At 35.1% G+C, this 23,821-nt stretch overlaps 1 protein-coding gene across 1 annotated transcript in view; it reads right to left on the bottom strand.

Moving 5' to 3' along the window:
• Positions 1-1,715: 1,715 nt before the first annotated feature.
• The window catches only part of LOC149071191 (growth/differentiation factor 8-like), a 47,927-nt gene continuing 25,821 nt past the window's right edge, over positions 1,716-23,821 (bottom strand). The window contains exons 2-4 of the mRNA XM_089248135.1: positions 12,861-13,054; positions 9,208-9,390; positions 1,716-8,046 (exon numbers count right to left, since the gene is read on the bottom strand). Coding sequence (XP_089104261.1) covers positions 7,663-8,046; positions 9,208-9,390; positions 12,861-13,054 — 761 coding nt within the window. The 3' untranslated portion in view covers positions 1,716-7,662. The remainder of the gene's footprint in view (positions 8,047-9,207; positions 9,391-12,860; positions 13,055-23,821) is intronic.

Here is a 23,821-nt window from a genome sequence, read left to right as displayed (position 1 = left end):
TCGATTTGTGAACATATGGGAGTTATAAAACGATTCAGCTGAGCAAGTTTATATATCTGCTGTGATGCTTCATAAGGATCATTGGTGCGAACAGTATTTGGTTGAGAAAATGCCTCCTAGGGATGAATGTCAGAAGTCATTTTTTCATTTATTTCTATCCTATCTCTTCATTAAAATTTTTCCATAGTTTCATGGCTTTCTGATGAATAGTTACGTCTTTATACTGTTCAAACAAAGTAAACTTGATTGTGAACATCCTGCACTTGAACTAAATATCCCTTTATTTTGTATGTTGGCTTACTGCATTGCAAATTCAAAAGAGTGCGTTTTTTAAGTTCGTTAAATTTTCTTTCGCTAATCAAAATAGGCTGAAACGAGGCGGTTGTTCTAAAGTAGAAAGAACAAGGTTACACGATCTCTATTTTTCTTGAGAGTCTTGGAATTTTCTCATTTTCTCCAGTAACAGACTCATTTGGCATAGATGTTAAACAGAATTTTTTCATCTCAAGTAAAAATTACATCTGAAGTTGAATCTGAAATATTCTGGAGCCATTTATTACAAATAGTATGAATATAGGACCTGATTTCTGCTGCAATATAGAATAGAAATATAAAATAGAAATGCAATGCCACAACAGGCAAAATGCTCAACGAGGAGGCTGAGAAAAAGAATAGCAACCCAATTAAAAATGCAATTACAAAAAATATATATACATGATGAAATATTGTACAATGCCCATAAAGAATACTTATGTGGTTGTCTTATTCTAAGTATGGATAGAGCTTCTCGATTTACCCCAACATGTTTATCGTATTCTTTTTTAAAAGTATCAATTGTGTTTGAATTTACTACCCCCGGCGGTTAGCTATTCCATTTATTAACAACTCTATTAGAGAAAGATTCCCAGCGACACCATAAGCTAGAATTGTACTTTACCAATCGACACTGGTGTCCCCTTGTAAAAGCAGTCGATTGACGGTGTACTAATAGTTCATGGTCCATCCTAGCCATCCCGGTGAAAATTTTGAGCACTTCGATCATATTTCCCCGACATCTGCGTTCATCCAATGTAAACATATTCAAAAACACGCGTAGGCTCTTCTCTACACCCCATTCAATCAAGTCTATGTCCATCTGTAGGTATGGTATCCAAAACCTTACAGCATACTCCAGTCCAGGGCGAACATCCTTCAGTCTTAGACATTAAATATTATTTCTGCTGTACCATCTATACATCTCTCCTCTGACATACAGAAACAATTTGGTATTTTCTTCGCTTTTTAACATGACCATGACATGATTGGTACAAGTCTTTTAGAGAACGAAACCGCAGAGAACTTGATTGCAACTAAGCTTTCTTTTCCATTTTCTGTCCAAACATATCTTTTCGTCATTCTTCTTCAATTTTATCAGCATTTTGCTTCACGTGAGTCTGAAAAATTCCCCCACCCCCCCTCTCTCTCTCACTGCATTATGTCCAAATTTTTTTTTTAAACTATTCCATAAAACGGGATGGTCAAAAACGTCAAAACGTTTAACGATATATTTGAGGGAGAAATTTTTGTCACGGAAAGTTTTATTTTCTATAGGTTGGACATTTGTTATAGCGGGGCAGATAGTACATCGAATATATCACTTCAAAGGTTTAACAAACCTCATTATGCTATGCGAGAAAAGTAGATTCATTCAAACACTCGACACTATTATATAAAACTAAAAATTTATTATCACTCTCATTTAATTGATCTCTTTTTTTTTGTCTTCTTCATCATCGATTTCCATATACATACAATTTCCATCAACACAACGAAACTTCATCTTGCCACGATAGCATACATACATATACTTATGTAATATAGAAAGAAACTTGTGCGTACACGAAATACAAAACAGACAATTTAATTACTTTTTTTTTTTCTCAGCACATGCAGACATATACAGAAGAAAAAAAAAAATTTCCAGAAAAAAAAAAAACTACAATAATGCAACGAAATCAACATCTATATCATTTCAAATCACTCGATATTTCAAACATTGCAGTTTCGAAATTATACATATGCATTGAAAAAAGAAAAATAAGACACAAAAACGCACAGAAAAATTCGAGTCCATAATTCGGTCTTTCTCACCTTTGTTATAACATACGTACATACAAGACAACATTCTACACTTTCACATTTTCATATTTTTACACTTTTATTTTAAAGCGCTGTGTTGAAAAATACATGCCTTTTTTTTGGTGCATGAATTATCAACATGAGAGTATTTTTTCCCCTCTTTTCCTCATCATGTATATTGAAATTTCGACGGAAACGTACATCACATAGACATATAGGGAATAAAAATACAAAAAGAGATCTTTTCTGCACATTAAACATACGCTTATAGGTATATATATATATATATATATATATATACGTGTGTTTCTCTTTGATCCTCTTTGTACCATTCTCAAAATTCATTTACATACATCACTGCAACACAAAAAGAAAAAAAAAATATCCCAATAAATGAAGCTCATTTCGAAGAGGAAAAATAAGATTTAAAAAAAATCCATTTTTACTACTTACTGACCTTAAAACATATTTGACCAATTACATGTATATATTCACTAATTGACCAATTTTGATATGGATCTCAGACAACAAAAATCCACTCGAAAATATCTCAAATAATTTATTTCTATCCCCCCCACAATACATTGAAATAACGAAATATTATTATCAGAATATATATCAGAGTATAATATATCAGAAAATTTACGTGAAATTAGAATTTCATTATAACTATCATTTCAATTGGGGCAAATTCATTTTAACCGAATTTGATCTAAGGCCGGGATTACACTGTTAAACTTTCATAAAAGTTCATTTATAAAAATTTTATAAGGTGATCGATTGCATTTGCTAGAATGTTTGTTACCAATACTGTTATTGGTTGAATTTTTCAATTTTTATGAAAATCTTTTATCAAACGTTTATAGTGTAATCCCGGCCAAATGATATACTACCGTATTGCCGTAAATATACAAAGGTTACTTCCTTTCAACGTCCGGTGAACAGAGAATCAATAATAAAAACGAATTATACAAAATTAATATGCAAATATATGTTACGATATATGTAGGTATAACTCTCGACCAATTTTTTTGAACAATCGCCATACAGATTTAGGTATTTATAATATCTTACCTTGAGTTTTCCCAATTCCCTCTTCAAAGAAAGCTATTGCCAATATTAATATAGTACACGAGAAGCGTAGACTAATGTTGTCTTTCTCCTCGACAATGCTCGCCTCCATACTGTAGCAAGGACTCAGGACATCTTCGCTTGTTTTCCAGTCACCTGGACTTCGTCAAAGTGATTTTGTTGGCTTAATCGCACACATCTCAACTACAACCTTTATTTTTCTGAAAGAGGTGAAAAGCACATGGAGACAAAGTCTGCGCAATATGGCGGTTGTTTTAACTGTTTCTATTCAACTTGTAGAAGAGTTCCTGCGTTCTTACAGCAGTATGAGGACGTGCGTTGTCGTGGAGGAGGACAAAATTAGTCTTCTCTCATTCTTATGAATAGGCATTGGCGGCTCTGCAAAAAAACTTTTGCGGAAGCCTTATAGCAAAACTTTTGCCGAGACATGCAAGATGCCTTATCGAAATGCAAGTCAAAAAGGAAAATAGTAGAGAGTTGTACCTATAATTTTACACGAACTAAGATTACAGAGTTATATTCCTACTTTAACGATGATCAAAAAAGAAATGACATTTTTATTTCAACCACTGCTAGAAAATTCTTCATTGCTAGAAAAATTTGATTACAACATCATTTGAAGCTTTCGCAGCCGGTATAGATGCAGTACGAACAGAACTTCAAGGCGCTATGGGGACATTTGCAGTGAAATATTTGAAATAATTTTTACATAATGTAATATAGTTTTATCTACCGAATCAACGATAATATTCAAAAATATTGAAAACAATAATTGTGATATTTTGCATAACCGACTGGTAATTTTCTCCATTAAGACGCATAATTGTTTTACAAATATGACATATAACTGGAGAAAAAAAATTCCATTATTACATTTAAAAAACGATTTATTATAAAATACAGAATTTCTTGTCTAATATATGCATATGAAAGATTATTATTTTCTTCTTATATCGAGTAGTTTTTATTATGAAAAATTCTCTCGTTTAAATAACAACAGCATAGCGAGTAGAAGGACGAAAGAAACACCAAGCTGTCAGTCAAGTCGCTATACCCTTGGCAGTAGGTTGTATGAGCGTATACATCACCAGTCTCCTTTATCCCAATTATTCTCTCATAAAACGGCAGTGCAAGCGATTAACAAGATCACGAAGCTTATCACTTTTATATGGTGGTATATCACGAATAGCTTATTAAATTGTTTTGCTCCAAACAGGAGGTCCCTTGGGAGATATAGTTAATCTGGGATGCTGATTAATCGATATATAATCGAATTGTCTCATAATATTTCTTTAATGTAAGCTGTGCTAGATAAGCACCCCAATTTCGATAAATATTATAATCTCTTTGCTCCAGAGGTACACATATCTGTACTCCTTATGTTTAGCAGTTTGTTAAGCTGGTATTACACTTTAAATGTTTTGTAAAAATTATTTTATAAAACTTGAAAAATGCAACCAATGAACGCCGCATCGGTTATATTCTAGAGAGAATGTAATCAATAAACTGATTGGTTGCATTTTTCAAGTTTTATAAAAGAACTTTTCGAAACCGTTTGTAGTGTAATCCCAGCCTAATGATTCTTTTTTCAAGTGAACACCTGAGGTACACATAATATATATGGTCTTAGTAAAGATATCGATTCAAACTAATTAATTAACTAATTCAATTTTTTTCTTATTCTTCTTAAAGGGCATTTTAACATACAATAAACACATATTAATAAAAAAATTTTACTAGTCAGTTTTGGCTCAATTGTGAAGAGGATAATATAATTACCCTTGTAATGAATAACCTTTTCAAAAATTGCACACTGATTGTGTAGAATCAAAATATTATAGAATGCAATGTGCATATCATGTTTAATACGTTCTAGTTTTTTTTACTAAGCCTGGAATGAAACATGCCCATCAATCATGTATTGATGATAAGTCTTCAACGAAATATATAACCCCCATCAACGCCATTGACATAAGTGTTATGTTCGGCATTTCACCATTGTATTTTTCAGAGCACAATACAATGATTAAATGAGTTACATTAAACGATGAACTCGGCACCATTGCTTATATCACATAAGTCGACACGGAGATGAAAGTCTTTATTACTAAGAGTAAGGCGCCAACAGAGGCGAGAGATCTCATCGTCCGCCATCTTGGAGCAAGAAAACCAGTTTTTTGTTCAAATTCACGTCTAATAGATAAAAAGAAGGCAGTGTAGGTAACACCGATTGGTTATAGCGATAATAACGACACCATACTCTGCTCAAATATAGCAAATAAGTCAGCCTGGAGGTTCCAAAGAGCTCTAATACTCATAGTTATCATCTAACGAAACATTTTTACGGACACCATACTGATTTCAGTCTCTGATCTATTCCTGCGTAGGTAAAGCTACAGAGAATCGGTTATTGCGAGTTAGTCTAACGGTTGAACGCGCGTCCTTCGAGAATTTTTCCTAGGGAAGACGCAAGGGAGTCGAAATTGCTCATCAATAATATATATTTTATGCACCCCGCTCACGATAGATGTAGAGCTACGGTAGTGGTTCTCAAACTTTTGCCACCAGCGACTCCCTTGCCCTAGTCATTGCTTATCCAGGACACTCCAGAATAGTCTCGAAAATAACCCTTTCATGGTTTTGAATAGGCACACACTATTATGGGAAGCTCACTGTGACAAACCCATACTTTGAGAAATACTGAATTATGGAGAAGAGCGCGTAAATTTTCGAAATTCAGTGTGAGCGAATGCAGATTTTTTGAATCTCGAGGTAGCCATTAAACCAAAAAGTTTGCTGGTCAATGACCAGAGTTGCTAGGGGTAAAAAAAAGAAATGCGTGTATTATATTTTGATCAATTAAAAAAATTCTATTAAATATCAAAATGAATCACAGGTTTTTTACATAAATTGGAATTTACATGCTGGTAAATGTTGCTCGAGGCTCTCTTCATATTCTGTTCTAATTTGTACCAACAGACCTCTATAACTTCAGCCTGATCACACAAGGCGTACGTTAAATTCCATCACTCGCACATGCGTATAAGGAAGTGGGGAGATAAGCCTACCAAAAATTAGGGAAATTTCTATTATTTAGGTAAAAATCAAAATGCTGAAAGAAAATATCTTTTGAATGATATTTCAATCAATTTCTGTCAGGAGAAATGTTTTTTTTGAAGGTTTGTAACTCCAAATTTCTCGGTAAGAAACATTTTCTGCCCTCCCCCCCCCTCCTCCCCATCCACCAGTTGATCAATCGCAACGATAATATGCTTATTGTACGTTCAAAAGTATTACAACAAAGCATTTCCGATTTTTGCATTACAAAGTTATGCGAAAATGATTCATTGACATCGTATGAATTTATCATACACTTGAGATACCTGTATCTATTTAAATTACATAAAATATCTCTTCACGAATAAATGCACTAAACACGGGTCAAAATAAAATTACCAGAACCTTCAGGTCGCAATACAACCATAAATATCGAACCAGTAATCATATTTCATCGTACCAGAAGTTCCTTCACAACAATAATTCCGAGTTTGCGTTTTTGTCCATCTCATGAAACATACGAATTCATTATAAACAAACAAACGAATAGAAAAAAAAAATCCTGTAAACGCAAGAAACAAAATTCAAAAATAAATACATAACCAGCACATATTTAAAAACAAATAAACACGAACTTAACGCCATCTTGAAACTACAAAAAAAAAATTAAACAAAATTATAGTTTTTTTCTCATCAGCAAAGAATCACATCACTGTAACATTTCTTTCATGTTCACATGCGTAAAGTACTATATATTTCCGTACAAACGTGTCTTCTATTACCGGAATTCATATATAGTCAGCGGATACATTATAATTCGCCTAAATTTGATCAGTGAAAATAGTCTTCCAAAAAGAAAGGAAAACTATGCATCTACAATCAATGCAGCAGCTACAATGAAGTGCGTGTATCGAGTCGATTCGCACTACCGGTGGTACTTCGGGTAGAAATCTTAACTTTCACCCCCAAATAGAGTCGCTCACGTACTTAAGAAGCCTCTCCTACGGGTAATTCGAAGTACATAGGCTTTTGAAAAAAGAAAGAACAAAATCCTATACATAGAGTACGATGGCGCATTCTTGCTTTACCAACGTGCAAGTTGTGTTCGATGGTAAAGAATAGCTGCTGTACTGTAGCGTTAAGACATTGAAAAACAACAACAACATCAACAGAAAGTACTACGAATCGAAAGCGCCACAGACTATATTTACCATCATTTTTTTTTTCTAGATCATCACGAGTTTCATGCAGAAAACATCACAGAATGAGAGGGAGATTTTTTTTTTCACCGTAAAATGTACTTGAAGTCAATCGAAAGACAATTTATTAATTTATTTTTTTTTTAAATCCCCATTTAATAAAAAATCGGCCTAAAAAAATTTGTTATAAGTCTAACTACGAGCAGCCACACCTATCTACTACCATTCCCGGTAGCATGCCGTAAATGATGTTATGATCCTCGTCGAAGTAAAGCATCGAGATGGAGGACATCTTCCTTGGTGCGCAGCAAGGACCAGCAGAACCTTGTGGGTTGGCTTGCTGGACCAGATGGGTGTGCGGATACTTTTGCAGGAAAACGTACGGGCATTCGCCGCTGCAATAGTTAGCTTCGTATCGCTTCGGCGCTATGATCCAATCCCAACCGAATTCTTCGAAATCCACCGTCAAAGGATAGCGGCAACATCTGACCTCGTTGGAATTCTCTTCACAGTTTAGGCCGATCATCCTCTTGCTTCGCCTGTGCTTCTGCTTCTCGACTTTGATATCGACGAACGGCCTCTAAAAAAAATCAATAAGAAAGACATTAAAAAATAAAAATGCATAACTTGAAGCGATCACAAATCCTTCATTTTTTTTTTCAAACATAAATCCCCCAACCCTTCCCAATAAATGCAAATTGGTGAATACAAATCCTAAAAGCATATCTTCAAGCAATTTACCACACCGGTTAGCATAGGCGGAGATAGACTTGGAAGTCTGGGGGGGGGGCCACGATGATGATGTCAATTCATACATGCATATATACATTAGATCAGTCAACTTCACCTTTGACGCTGGGGGGTCAATGCCCCCCTCGCCCCCCCCCCCCACCCCGCCGTATCTGCGCCCATGTCGGTTAGGCAAGACAGCTTTGACAAGCTTAGTCAATGTTGTTCACATTTAATCTATATGACGCAACGTTTCAATATGTCTGACTAACCGGTGTGCGTTCCGCCATATAAATCAACGTGAACAACAACGACTAAGCTTTTTCAAAGCTGTCTTGTCATATCGCGTCTAACCGATGTGCGCCTCGCCTAACTGATCAAGAAACGAAGTTGCCAAATACTCTATGACCCTACTGTATTCTCTGTGACAACGCCCAGTCTCACTATGCAGCACGGACACAGGGACTCATTCACAAGTTTTGGACGTTAGTATTTTCTACAACGGATACCATTCAAGCAACAAAAGAGCAAACGGGATCAGATTTCCTTTTCTGCGTGTATGCACAAGTTCTCAAATCACGGAGAATAAGAAAATCGATTTTAAAAAGACCTATTATTAGCTGAAGGTTCCAAACTGAAAGAATAACCAATCTACACGAAGACGATAACGACTTCCTATCCAGTTATTTGTGACTGACAAACGACCTATCCGAAAATTTTGACTGAAAGAATACGAAGTCTGGTGAAAGAATTTCTTAAATGACATCGGGCTAGTCATGTATATTTAAGAACTCAAGACTGTTGCCTTCACAATACTGTGCGTGTAGGAGCAGTGGGACATACCGCGATTTAATTACACGAAGGTCATTATAGCAATCCGAAAGCTTCGTTTAATAGAAGAATCGTCAACTAATGCAAAGGAGATATATCAATTTCTTATAGGTTTTCATCACTTCGTTAAGAAATAAACAACAACTGTGTATGAGGAGAGAGTTGATTAGTTAACACATACCGCACTTTCTTTCGTTTCTTCCAGGTAATCCAGGACAAACTCCGTCGGATCCGGACTTGAGGACCTGATAAGGAATCCGTTGTTATCTTTGGGATGCCTGAACCAATGAAGAATAAATTTTTTCACGTCGAACACTATCCAGTGCCCGTGTTTCGAGCTTCGGTCGATGGTTTTTCTCCTGACCTGATTACGAAAAATAGAGAGGAGAAAAGAAAGATTCAAGAAACAACAATAATTAAAATAGTAAAAAAAATTAACGCTATATATAACTTGAAACCAGCAATGCCCTTAATCTTTCAGAAGTCCGCTTCCGTTTTCTTTGAGTGGTGTCAGTGATTTGATCACGAAATGGGCGTGATGTACTCAGTGGTTGCCACAGCAATCCACAGAAAAATTATTCCTCTCATTCAGAGCGACAGTAACTTCGGAAGAACCTATTAAAAACTCTAATATTGTATAATATCCTAGGCTTATCGGAGAGTTCGAAGTAAAAAAAATATGAATGAAAAATAGAAATTGATACGCAAACATTATATGTAAGTTACATATAATATTTTGGTATCTCTGTGCTATTTCCTTGTATAACCAATACTTCGATGGAAGCACAAATCTTTTATTTAGACACAATTTCTCTCCTCTGCTTTCCTCGAACACCTCCTCATCAATGCACGGAAAAAAAAAGTGAGGAAGAATGTTGTCTTTTTCTACGACAAAGCCTGCTTCCCCACAGCAGCACGGACACAGGAATTTCCCGCAAGTTCAAATGAAAATGCACGTATCGTATACCGTGAACTTCGTTCTCAACTGCTGATTTCCACCTCTGCAAATAAATCTGTAGTTGATCACAGAGCCGACCGTTTCCTTCTATTTTCAGCTCCTCATTCTGAAACTGCTAACCTCCCAACTACAGCCTCATTTGTCAGAAGGTGCGAGAATCCGCGGGGCATTCATAGACATTCAGGACACGTGGAAGAGTAGGTAAACTTTGCTTATTAATACTCAGAAAAATCCCCAACGGAAAAGGCAAATGCATGGAAAATACAATTTGCATTTTTCGTTGGCGATTTTTCTGAGAATTCAGGACATGTCAGGGCATTGTGTCCTGCTGCAGTGTGGGGACGAGCGTTGTCGTTGAGAACGACAGGACAACATCCATCCTTCCTTGTTCAAGGGAGGGTATAGAAAAATTCACGTTAACACGCATTAAATGCCCTAATCGAAATGACATTCATGCAGAAAGGAATCAAAAAGCACCATCATTTTATATACGAGTTGCACGAAGTTTTTACTTTCGTTTTCCATTCTTTTTCTCGTTGCATCAGGGGTTAATAATAATAATAATAATAAAGAATAAATAACGTACGTAAGATAGAAAAGAAACATCAGTAGATGATCCCCAAACCCCACAGAATCCTCAACAACTTACTGCAGTCACATAAGCAAAAATTATAGGAAACAACAAGCACCACAGTAAACAGAACTCATATTACAGAAGTATGCATGGGAAAAAGGAAGTCTATTTTTCTTTTTTCAAATATTTTTCCCCCTCCAGTAACAATTCAGATGAATCGAAATCTAAAAACGGAACAGTTTTTCTCGACTGTTATTTTTTTATCTAGGTAAGAGAAGCAAAAGTGAACAACACTATAGGTCCATAGCAACAACTAGAGAAGAACTTCTCTCTCTTCCTTTATTACAATACATTCTCTCCCTCCTCCTTTTTTTCTGTACTTTATCATCTTTTTTTTTTTTTACACGATCGAAGATTTTTATCAATATATATGTATTTTTTCCTATATTATCTCAAAAAAAAGGGAGGTATGCAACCACGATGGTTATTAAGGCGCAATGGGACCGACACTCACAGGAGCCGCCGAGTCTCGTTCGTTTCGGTACTTTTCTTGTAGTGCACATATTAGGTGCACTTGCCCTCGGTACATATCCAACAAGAAATTTTTTATTATATACATATTATTTTTGGGAATCGATGCCGCTTTTCTTCCCCTGCTTTTCCCGTTCACAAAAAAAAAACCAAACTTACACACTTTTTTGAGGGGGCAAGGTTCGTGGACCCAGGTCGTTTGCGTGACATTTGGACATCGTCCGTAACGACATTATTGCAACGAGATCGAAGTATAATGAAGAATAAAAAAAAATAAAATAAAAGACAATATGTGTATGTACAGACGCAACAGGGGAAATCTCGTACAAGCGGGAGTTTTACAAAAAGGAACGATTAAATCCCAGACACGATGTCTCGCAGTTGTGGTGCAATAGGCTCTCTTCCTAGAATGGACTCGCTTCATTATGCTGAATTCTTGATTTATTATACCTATAAGTCCATTAAAGTGATTTATTGAAATATTCTTCCCCCCCCCCCTCTTCTCCATCCCTTGGCAAACATTAGAAAAGATTTCGTTGGAGGTGGTAGGATATGACGACGCATGTTTTAACCTTTGTCTCCGTTTCCTCATGCAGGGACATTACGTGACATTTGCCTCTAACAAGGGTCACTGTACGTAATACTAAAACGATGCCAGAATAATTAGTTCCCTATCCCCCCCCCCAACTCCTCCTACTCATTTTTTTTTCTTTGTTTCAAAGTTCTTATGCACACATGGCTAATTTGGACTTGCATACCGGCTCGTGCAGCACTCAAACCACGTACTCGGACACACAATTTTATTGCTCTGTAGTCTCAATTGAATGGGTCGGGCCCACAACTCTACGTCGGTTGGGGCGTTGGATAATAGTATGAATGAATTTTATTCATTGTGTGTTCGTGAAATACAGTCGACCCCCGCTTAATGAGATAACGGGTAAAAGGATTGCCCGCTTAAAAATCCTCCGGCATAAAAATTTCTCGCATAGAGACAACGTTAATGTTCCCCGCTTGGTCAAATACTACACTTCACACGTCAACAGTTTATACACATCAACCACTAAACACATAACGTTTTTATTGGATGAAATATTTGGAATTAATAGAGAATGTGTTATATTGAAATCAGATATACATTTGAGAGTAAGTACTGGCCTCCAAGAATCCAAATTATCTTCAAATACGTACATTCAATCACTTTATTTTTCTTCTGTGTTGAGCCTATAGAGGGCGCTAACTTTCTTAACGAAAAGTAAAAATCAGTTATTGTGATCATTGTAATTAAGTATAATTTCCATTTCATTTTTTTTATTCAGGAAGTTTTATTAAATGTTGATCCTTCATCAGTTTTGAATATGCGAACTATACTAACGTTGCAAAATGGCAGTTGAATTGTTCCCGCATAATCGGATAATGTGTGCCGGAATCGTTGAATCGTGTGATTGAGCGGGGCCGACTGCACTTGTGTATGTAATACTTAGATTGCTGCTCCCTTAAAAAATATGCATATACTGTTATCATGTCCCTATTATAGCATCTAAATTTTATTATGCGTATGTGGTTTTACAGAAATGACAAATACATTCTTGAAAACAATTATGTTGCGACTAATAAGCTATAGAGTAAATATTAGCATGGCTTTTACGAATATGAAGAAGGTAAAAAAACCTACGTGATGGTGCAATAATGGAGGCGAAATAATTTCATTACATATCTCTGATCAATAACGATTAGAGAATATTATAGTTTCGATATTTGAATATTTTTATACCTGGATCAGCTCAGGGTAATCGTTGTTTGCGTTCCGAAGAATTTGGAATAAAGTGACGTTTCTCTGTGGTACGAGATGGTTAGGCCGGACGTATACCCAAAGGTGCGCTGATTGAACGTGAGACGTCGTGATGCTGCCAGAGAACTTGAAGTACAGAACGTGTTCACCTTCTTCAAGGAGGTGTCTCGTTGGAGCTGCAATATTCAGTAACGAGGAGTTAACATACATTCAATTCCACTTTGCACGAAAGAAAATTTTTACATGTGTGTGTGATTACATCAAAAGTTATACTTGGTTTGAAAATAATTTTATTCAAAATCAAAAAGTTATTTAAAAAAATTTAACTGAAAAGCGACAAATTTCACATTATTTCGAAATCTAACCAAAAAATAATAATAATACTATGATCAAAATATAGGCTTTCCAATATTTCCCTTCAATGAAGTATAAAATTTTTCAAACAAAATATTTTATTAGTTTTTATTTTTGAAACGTGATGCTTTATATCGATATTAATCAGTCATTATATGTTCTAATATCGTAGAGCTTCTCGTTAACACTAGCTTTCAATAACATTGTATGCGCGCTCATCGAAACGATCCAAATATCGACGTTATTTGCGCAGCTCGTTGATGACGTTAATTGCATACCAAGTCGTCTATAATTATTCTGGTCCCATTCATCGTAGATACTAATTTCGCTTAGCCGTGTGTTTTCATTTTCTAGATAGTTCTATTTTAAATTCAACTAATTTTAACTGTTTCGACTACACTGTGTGTGTGTGTGTGTCTCTCTCTCTCTCTCGTTGCGACTCAAACGAAGTCATGTCGACTGACAGAATAGTTTCCTCAGAACGAATGGTTGGTGACGAGATAAGAAAGTAAGTAAATAGTTGATCGGAGTCCAAGAAAAGCCACGTGATTGTGTGACGTCACACAAAAGGCAACAGCTGAGTTTCGATTTATGTGAGAAAGGGTTAAGAGGCTGAGCTTTTTTTTTTAAATGCTCTCATGAACTGGATGGTAGTGCATTTTTTGTGCCTTTTGTTAATTTTCGTGCCTCACCGATGTGTTGACAGGTTTTCTCGCCATTTTCCACTCTAATCATGGATAGATCATTGAAAATAATACCAATAAAAGTTCATTTTCGTTATTCGAGAGAACTAAGCAGTTTTATTTCGGTCTAATAAAACAAAAACTGATTTTACTATTATAAAAAACTTTTTCCCCAGCTGAAATCATCATATACCACTCAAAAATACTCGAAATGGTCACCAAAATCTTGAAATAAAATTGAAATATTTAAAACTTATTTTTTTTTTGGAATTTCAGTGTTAGGAAAAGTTCTTACATAAAGGGTGTCCCATAAATTCGTAAATAGTTTAAAAATCTATAACAATTGGAATACATTGGAAGGAACTGGTACATTTGAATGCGGCTTACGGAAAAGTTATTCTCACGGGAAATAAATTTTTTTTAATAAGAAAGGTTTTCAGGCCTGGAATTCTGTAATTTGCTCTCGTACAATCTATCAATAAAAATTTTAACCAATCTTCTTTTTCTTGCACCAAAAAAAAAAGAAAAACTTTTTCGTGAGAATAATTTTTTCGTAAACCACATTCAAATAACCAACCACTTCAATGGTTATGAAATTCTTTACATTTACTAATTTATTAGGCACCCGGTATATAATGGTACAGGAAATTTTATTTCAGGTGCGGTATATTAATATAAGTGTCCAGAGGAATTGCTATTCATATCCATGAAAACCAGATGGTTAGAAATGATAGATCACCATTGAACTCGACAAACTGTAGAATATTCACGCACCCTGCTGATGGATCTCGTCATATAATGACGAATCAATCCTTAAATGCAATTTATCTTTATTAGCATCAAAATTAAATGAAAAACATTTCATTCAATTAGAATTTCTCAGAAGAAAAGGTAAAATAAATATAATAAGCTCTTAGCTATATCGCTAGCAGTCAATAAATAATCATTCAAAGAAAAATTGGTTAATTTTATAAATATGGTTTTTATATTAGTAGTTTTGCGTTAAATAACATTTCTACAAACAAAATAAAAAAAATCTTCGAAAATACTGTTTTTTCAAAAACAATAACAAGTATATTTTATACTATAGTGTATGGTAGTATGAGGAATTAGTGATATTCACATGAGTTAGATAACTTCTTGGAAGAAATAAATAAAACGAAATTCACATTGAAAGTGCGAAAGACTCATTTCTATTACAAGTACTACGTAATACGCAACTGTAAATTAGATAATAATCATAACTGTTCAAATAACTTTGTCGAATTAACATTTAGGATATTCATTCTAGCGCTTCATTAATGCAGAGTCGTTTAATGTAGGCCTTTAAAATAAATTAGTCCGTAATTTAGTTGTTCATAGTATTTATAATTTTCTTATTCATATGGATGCAATAACGATAGATGAACGATAAGATTATTTTATGCACGTCGGCATACCAGATTTCAATGTTAAGCTCATAAACATACATATTTTTAAGAACTATGTAAATACCAAAATGAATCACTTCTAATAAGAGATCAACGGAAAAGAAAGAAGGAAAACATCAAAGACATAATAGGATCGTCCGGATGTGAAATAATAAAACCTCTGTAATACATACGTAGGCGATATAAGAGTAAACAAAAAACATTCGCTTAGGGATATTAAAACATGTTGGAAAATATATATATATGAAAAAAAAAAGTATTTATCTAGCTAAGCGCAAGAAAACGATATCATTTTTCTCGGTATAGTGTTAGGAAATATTTTCTCGAAAGGGTTGCGTATGTTGCAAAAGAGAAAGAAGAAAAGGGTTAGCAAGTTCATTTGTTGACAAAAAAAAGGAGAGCTTCGAATTAGTTCAATGATTTTTTTTTTTTTTTTTTTGAGATAACCCCAATAGATTCATCAATAGATAAAATTTGCGTTGATTCTAAGTTTTGTGGTTACTTTATCTTCTTGAAGGTAAGCGATCTATTTATATGAGATGTCATACTATACACACAAGTAACAAGAAACATAAATAAATACGTTTTTATTTCACGATCTGCTGAAGTGGGAATCAAAAAGAAATATTAATTTTTTTTGTATGCAATATGTAGGTAAAACTCTCTGCTAATTTGCTACATTACTGATATTCGATTGAAGCATTTATCATACTTTGGCACGAGTTTTCTTTACGTCCTCATGAAAAATATATAGTGCTGTCAATGTGGAACAAAAGAGGAGCATTGTTGTCTTCCGACAACGCTCGTTCCAGCACAGCAAAGGGGGATAGAGGAACTCCTACAGAAGTTCAAATGGCAACAGCTTCTTCTTCAGACAAATTAAGCTGTAGCTGATAGCTGCGATAACGCTCTGGTTTTCAGCTCCTCGTAATTCTGAAACAGCTGACCTCTCAACTACAGCTTCATTCCTGTGAAGAGGTGAAAATCAGTGGGGGAGGGGGGATGGTGGTAAGGCTGGGCTATAGAGTGAATGCTCTTCAACTGTTCCCACTTAAACTTCTAGAGGAGTTCCTGTGTCCATGCTGCAGTGTGGGGATGAGTGGTGTCGTTGAGAAGGACTCTTCATTCCTCATTCCTCTTCTTTCACCATGTACTGACATTAACGGCAATTGCTTTTTAGGACGACGTAGAGGGGTCATTCAAGTATTACGTCAGCATCGAGAGAGGGGGGGGGTGAGGAGGTTTCGGATTAGCTGACTTTTGATGACAAGGGGGGGGGGAGGGGGGTTTGAAGGTTGCTTACGTCATCAACCATCCCTTTTCGAAGATATGAAATATTCTAAGCTGCTGACGAAATTTTGCTGACGGGGGGGAGGGGGGAGGGTCAGTGTTTCGCTGACTTTTGTTGACAAGTTGAGGGGGGTCAAAAATGACTGAAAATCTGTTTACGTAATACTTGAATGGCCCCCTAGGTAAATTCGCGCAGAGGTATGATGAGGTCTTTAACCGAAATGAAAGTTGTTTTGAAACTTACCAGAGAGCGAGAGAGGTTTGAAAATTCATTTTTAATATATATTAAAACTTTTCCGATGCTTTTTCAAGTCATATACAATTGTTTTAATATCAAATGAGGTCTTTTAGTTAGAATAGTTAAAATCACAAATGGTTATAAGAAAACGTATTAATCCTTTAACCGGCATAGCAGAAACCACTAGACTCCCTTCAAAATGCCATATCTTTTTTTTAATGAAATAGGTTTTCTTTACATTTCCAGCAGATGCAAAGTAAAGGGGGAATGAGAAAATGTGTTCCATTGAGAAATCAGATGTACAAAATATCTGGGCTTGTCATTGATGAAATAAAAAAGTTTTTCGTGACCGGATATATGCAGCTTTGCCTATTGAAGGGAAGTACTTAAATGGTTAGATAAATATCAGAAAACGTTCTGCTTATGTAATGAATATTTTTTAATGATACACCAATGGCTTCTACATCATAATTGGTTGTAATAAAATTGGTTATTTCACAACAACTCGGCATTATTATTTTTAACTCAGATACTCTAAAGCAGTGGTTCCCAACTTGGGCGTTAACGCCACTGCGGGCGATGGAATGTTCCAGAGGGGCGGTAGAGACTACGGGTATAACATAAGATCCTATGAGTTAGATTGCGTTGGGGGCGATGGGCGAAAAAATTTCTGAAGAAGGGGCCGATGGGACAAAAATAGGTTGAGAAACTACGCTCTAAAGCAGCGGTTCTCAACCTTTTTTGACCAGCGGAGCCCTTTTAAGTAAAAAAATTCTATGGCGAAGCTCCGTAGGCCAATTTTTTAATTATTCATCAGTTACTGATTTATTTTTACTATTTGAAAATATTTATAATTATTTTTTTAATTTTAATGGTTTTTTTTTTTTTTTTTAAATTTTCCTCGAGCGGCTGCGGAGCCTATGGAGAGTGCACAAGGAGCCCCAAGGGTTCCACGGATCACCGGTTGAGAAACGCTGCTCTAAAGCCTAGTTTACCAAACTTTTCGTTACAACCCCCTCCTTCTGCAGAGAAACTGTTTCTCTCATCGTCCCCCAACTCAAGCGAACCCATAGGATCCTTCCTATGTTATACCCGCAGCTTCTATCGCCCCCCTTCATCGTCCACCAGGGGGCGATATTGCCCACTTTGGGAAACACTGCTCTAAAGGAAACTCGATATTTAAACCTATAAATTGGTGTTCTTCAATTTTGTGAAGATAATGAAACAGTTTTTTTTATCAACTTTTTTCTTTTGTGATTATTTCTATAATTACGTATTAGTACTTTACGAAATAGTTATTGGTCTTCTATATAATGAGTTTTATTCAAAGAACTGGGTGAAACTATAATAATGGTTGATATTTATGCATCGAATAAGTACTCTCGAGCTGACCTAAACCATCCCCGAAGATCGAATCTTACTTATGCTTCTACCAACTGTTGTATATAAACATTGTTTCCTCCCTCTCCCCATACCATAGTTGACTAGAACAAACTCCCTTCCGCTATCATTGATTCTCCCACGACTGCTTAATTTTTGTACAATGTAAAACAATATCTCCGCCATAATCAAACGCATTCTCTTGTATAGGCCTCGGACGACAATCTATAAACAAGTATATAAAATTGGTACACTCAAACGCCCAGAAAATCAATTTTATATACTATATATAGATTGTCATCCGAGGCCTATACAAGAGAATGCGTTTGATTGTGGCAGAGATATTCTCTATACAAATATGCAATTTTAGACCGATCTACGCCACATTTTTCATATACGGTATGCCAAACAGAACCCGACTCGAACGATAGGCTACACTGAAAGTTCGATAGAGTGGGATGAATGCCCAAAATGGACAAAAAAACTGTCAGACAACAAAGGTTAAATGGACTCATCAATGAATTTCGGAATCTTTACGCTGGTTACCATGATTATCAAACAATACATTTCAGTTTGTCATTAACAGACAATTGTAAAAATGAATAAAATAAACAATTTCAGTTTATATACATGTATACAGTATTTCTTGGAATATGCGTGCTTACGTTTTTTGAAACATGACTTCAGAGGCTTACTGCGCTTACACTAATGTGTTTCTGGTTGTTCATTGGTTTTTGTTTTGAAAACATCATCTTGAAGAAACTTATGAATATCATCGTAAAAGTTTTCAACATGAAGTAATTGATACAAATTACAGCTATTCAAAAATAATGCTAAACATTAAACAAGCATTTTCTGACGCGTGTTTTTTGTATAATAGAAATAAACAGTAATAATTTTTGAAGTTATTACTGCTCACACTGCAGTGAGCTTGAGTTTTTTTAAAGATGCAGCAACAGGGGAGCTCTTATCCTTTTCCTCATCCCAACACATCAATAAAATACACATTTTCCGGATATTATGTTGAGGTGACCTCTGAAAAAAAAAGGCCTGGTCGTATCTCCATTGGGCATATAGTAGCGCACTTGCTGTGTTTGTAAGACGACGTAGGTTCTATTCCCGGTGTAAACCAGATGGCTTTTCTTTCCGAGTTCACTTACGCATAATATCCAGAAAATGTCCTTGATTTAGCTGTTATTAAAAAAAAATTACATAATATTTGAGTCGTCCAGTTGCAAAACTCGTTAAGCGCCAACCAGATTTTTTTTACAGAAAGTGTGAAGAAAGCTGTTGTGGAGTGTATTTTTTTGAGCTTACGCTTGTTAAAATGTTAATATTATGCCGTTAAAACTTTAAATTCCAAGCGGTCAGCTCGACGAAGGAGGTTTCTTTTTGATTTTCTGTAAAAAATTCTGGCTGGCGCTTAACGAGTTTTGCAACTGGACGACTCTTTTGACATATTTGCACGCTCTTTAAGCTAATTTACATGAACCTGCTCTGGAGCCTAGAGCAAATTCACGAGACATTATCTCTGTGCTCGATCTTTTTCAGTACAGATCGATGAATCAATCTCACATTCCCGTCGTATTACAGACTCAGTAGCACAAGAAGGTGCTCTTCGATCGTTATTAACACAATTTACATGTGAATGTAAATCAGTCACATAATCATCATTCACATGTAGAATGATTACATGAAAAAATAATATTTCACTAGTGTTTCTACGGTACTTCCAGTTTTTTTTTACACGGATAATTTGTTTATAATTTCTGTGGAAGGTGCCAAAAAAAAAAAAGAAAAAAAGAACTGAGCAATGCTGAAGAAGCAATTTACAACGTTGAAGACTGGCGTGAAAGTATAGAGTGGAAATTAACGCGTGTAAATAATAATATAGATTTTATCAAGAAAAACTCCTGGAGATACGCTGATGTACCGCTCGCTCAAATGTTCGAAAATACATTTTTATGGGATTTTCTTCCCATTCTACGTTAGTTATTCCGAGCTAATTACTGTATTTCCCAATTTTTATGAATAATTTTGATTGAATTGTTGTATAATAAATGGAAACCTTAGAAATTTATCGAGAGTCTTCATGTTTTGTTAATTTTTGATGAATGAAATTCCTAAGCACTTTCAGTACATTAAAAGTGAAAAACTTTATGAATTGCTTACATTTTTTTTATAAACGTTTTTTTTAAAGAGTTTTTCCGTTTTTTCTGTGATTCTTGACACTAAGATTTGTTGTTAAATGGACGGATTTTTCTCGATTAATACAATTTTGTTAAATACGTGTGGGTTTGTGACGTCTGAATAAGACTAATTTGTGTAATATGAACTCAATCGGATGTTTTGAAGAGAATTAATTCTATATATTTTACAGACATTCTTTTTTAGGTAGTAGTAGTAACTAGAAACTGCTTAAATGAAACTGATATAATTTATAGCATACTAGCAAAAAAAGGAAAACGAAATCAATACAATTTATATCATATTAGCCAAAAAAAAATTGTCAGCTGAAATAAGGAACATTTTAGTTATAAAAATAACGATTTCGAATATCACATACATGATGTTATGATGTGAATATATATATATATATATATATATACTGTTCCCGATACATATTTGGAAAAACCTGCACTCGTGCTTTGTTGAGTCTGTTGATTGTCATTTAATGTAGTGCATAGCCATGCCTAATGATTTTAAAACGGTCGTAAAATTGAAACCTCACTCCGACGAGACTCGAAATATGTACAAAACTCTCTGCAACGACATGTGAAATAACAGAAAATCTCTCTATAACGATATTTGAAATAACCAAAAATCCCTCAACAACGACACGTGAAATAACCAATAATTTCTCTACAACGGTATTTGAAATAAAAAAACTCTCTCTAAAACGATATCATAAAACCACACAATTCATATTACTCTTCAAATGGAAACAGGAAATAACTATAAATCTGTCTACAACAATATTCGAAATAACACAAAACTCTCTCTACAACGATACTCGAAGTAATCACAAATCTCCAAAACGGTACTCGAAACAAATATATCATAAAACCATGAAAATAATCACGTTACTATTCAAAAAGAAACTCGAAATAACCAAAAATCTCTCTGTAACGATACTCGAAACTACTATGTATAAATCACTTTAAAGAAATATTATTTTTCAAATAACGATTGGAAAGGTCTTTAATCTAATTTTATATCCCTCTCGATACAACAATAAACTTTATTACAATAAATCCTTTTATAATAATATTTTCAAAACAATTTTGGGAACCACTTACAACAGCGTTTTTCTCAACCTTTTTTAATCCAAAAAAATTCAGTAACATATCTGAAACAGTTAGACGGACCATTTGTGTCCCTTATTGCGAGACGTTCCAGTATTTTCAGTTGTTCCGAACTGTTTTACAATTGACCAGTTTTTCCAACAGTGCTTATTTAAATTAGAAATAATTTACCAAAATCGTGACTAAACAGCGTTTACAGAATTATTATGATAATTATGGCAATAATTACCAATATTCATCTTACGTATATAATTTGTCAAGTTTAACGTTCTTTTCCTAAATTTTTCAGCGATTTTAACTACAAAAAAGCATTTTGCGCACTTATGGCAACGTTTTTGATGGTAATTGGTGACGTCCTCTATTTTACAGTATTTAAGAGATCCCAGTTCCCCTTGTTTTTCTCAATGAAATGACCACGTCAGGCTACTACTACTACTTAACCGCACATGCACCTCGTACACATTCCTCTACGGAATTTCTAACGAATCGGCACATGCCGGAGAATGAGTGTTCTGAGTGTATGTGTGTCCCTAACGTATTTATGTTGTTGAGTTTCGCTTGTTTTGTGTTCGTGTGCTGTCATCTGTCCTGCATCTGTCTGAAGTGAAGATGGAAATGTTGGAATGTTCATGTTACGTCGCAGAACTTCGAGGTGCGAATGCAAGCCGGCCTCTAATTTAAAAAAGTCTCTCCGCAGACTATAAGCTACTCCGTTAACAATATGCTTTCTTTCAAACCGAGCACAACTCAGGTCTATCACCATCTATGAGCGATTTACTACCTAGTGAGTTGTGTCAGAAGTGTAACTGTGTGTACCTAAGAGTCTGAATGCGTATGTAGATTGATTTTTTAGTGCTGCCGTCTATATTTCAGAAGTAAAGTGAGTGATATGTTATGATTGAATTACATTTGTAGGTCTGTTGCTCTCTGTGGCTCTGAGACTTTTTTAAAGGGGGAGATCGACTCGCATTCGCGCCTTGAAGTTGGGAACCACAGAAAACCAACTTCAGCCGACCACCACTGTGGCGTTCGAACCTGGGGCCTCGTGACGTGAGTCCGTCACTACGACCATTCGACCACCACAGCGGCGCTAACTATAGGCTGAGAAACGGCAACTCACAACAATATTTTTATATTTAGCTCAAAATCTCTCTCTCTGTCGTTCAAAATATATTTTTAAACACCTCGATAGTTTATATTTTTCCCGAGGGTGACTAATGACATAGGTATTTTGAGCCTCTTCGCCATTTTCTGTGTCAGCCACCGAAGGTGTGGTGAGGAACTCTTTTACAGGATTAAAAAATCAGAGTTTTATTAGTTAATGTTTTTAATTGTAATTTTCACAACTGTTTACTGTTAACCCCCCCCCCCCCTCCCCTTAATGGTCACAATTCTTTTAAGGCCAACAAACTGCATTTTCGTCAGAATACTTCGAAAAGAAACCTCAGTTTTAGGTACGAATTATTTTATCCCGTTGGTGGCTGCAGAAGAGTGGGTTTTACTGTATTAAGAACGTCGATTTAGAGGATATGTCAAAAAAAAATAAAATAAAATAAAAAAAAAAAAAAAAATATATATATATATATATATATCGTTCAGTTTACCATTTTCTCGAGTTTTTCGAATTTACTTTTATTCCTCGCGATGTCGGAATAAGCTAACGATAGAGTTTTACTATAACCAGAGTCAAAGCTGAGTGACACCCTCTTTGACATTTAAACATCAAAGTTGGTGGTGTGTGGTGATGATGATGATGATCTGGATATAACTATAATCCCTCTACAACGGTATTTTTTCTCGGTCGGCAGAATATCGTTATATCGAGATTTCACTTTCACAGTACTGCACGCTTTTTACTGCATTTCATTGCACCGAAATTAAATTTACAAATACGCAATAGAATTCTGTATTCTTGCGAATTTTTTTTGCATTAAACAATTCAGATACTTTTAAAAATATGTAATTTTTAGACCTGTTATTGGTTATTTGAAACGTTAAATATGATTGTTAATAATGTAACAATCAAAAACATTCTAGTCGTTTTTGATATAGAACTTATTCTAGTCAAGAGCTAGAGATATATACAGACGTACAAAAGCTAAACTTTCTCTCTTCATGTATCCCATATTAGTCACGACTGATGCCCGAAAAAGTAACATAAGTTTATGAATGGACTATTTTTTTTTCAGAACAGATGAGGCTGTGTAAAATTTCGCGGACATTGAGAAAAATTCTGAGAGAAATTAATTTTTTATCCGTGACG

The sequence above is a fragment of the Pholcus phalangioides genome, unplaced genomic scaffold (assembly GCF_987345545.1).
Source record: "Pholcus phalangioides strain wild (caught in Gottingen) unplaced genomic scaffold, Ppha-v1.0 ptg000019l_1, whole genome shotgun sequence".
NCBI classification, from domain to species: domain Eukaryota; kingdom Metazoa; phylum Arthropoda; class Arachnida; order Araneae; family Pholcidae; genus Pholcus; species Pholcus phalangioides.
The sequence above is the reverse complement of the archived record's forward strand: the minus strand, read 5'-3'. Positions and strand labels throughout refer to the sequence as shown.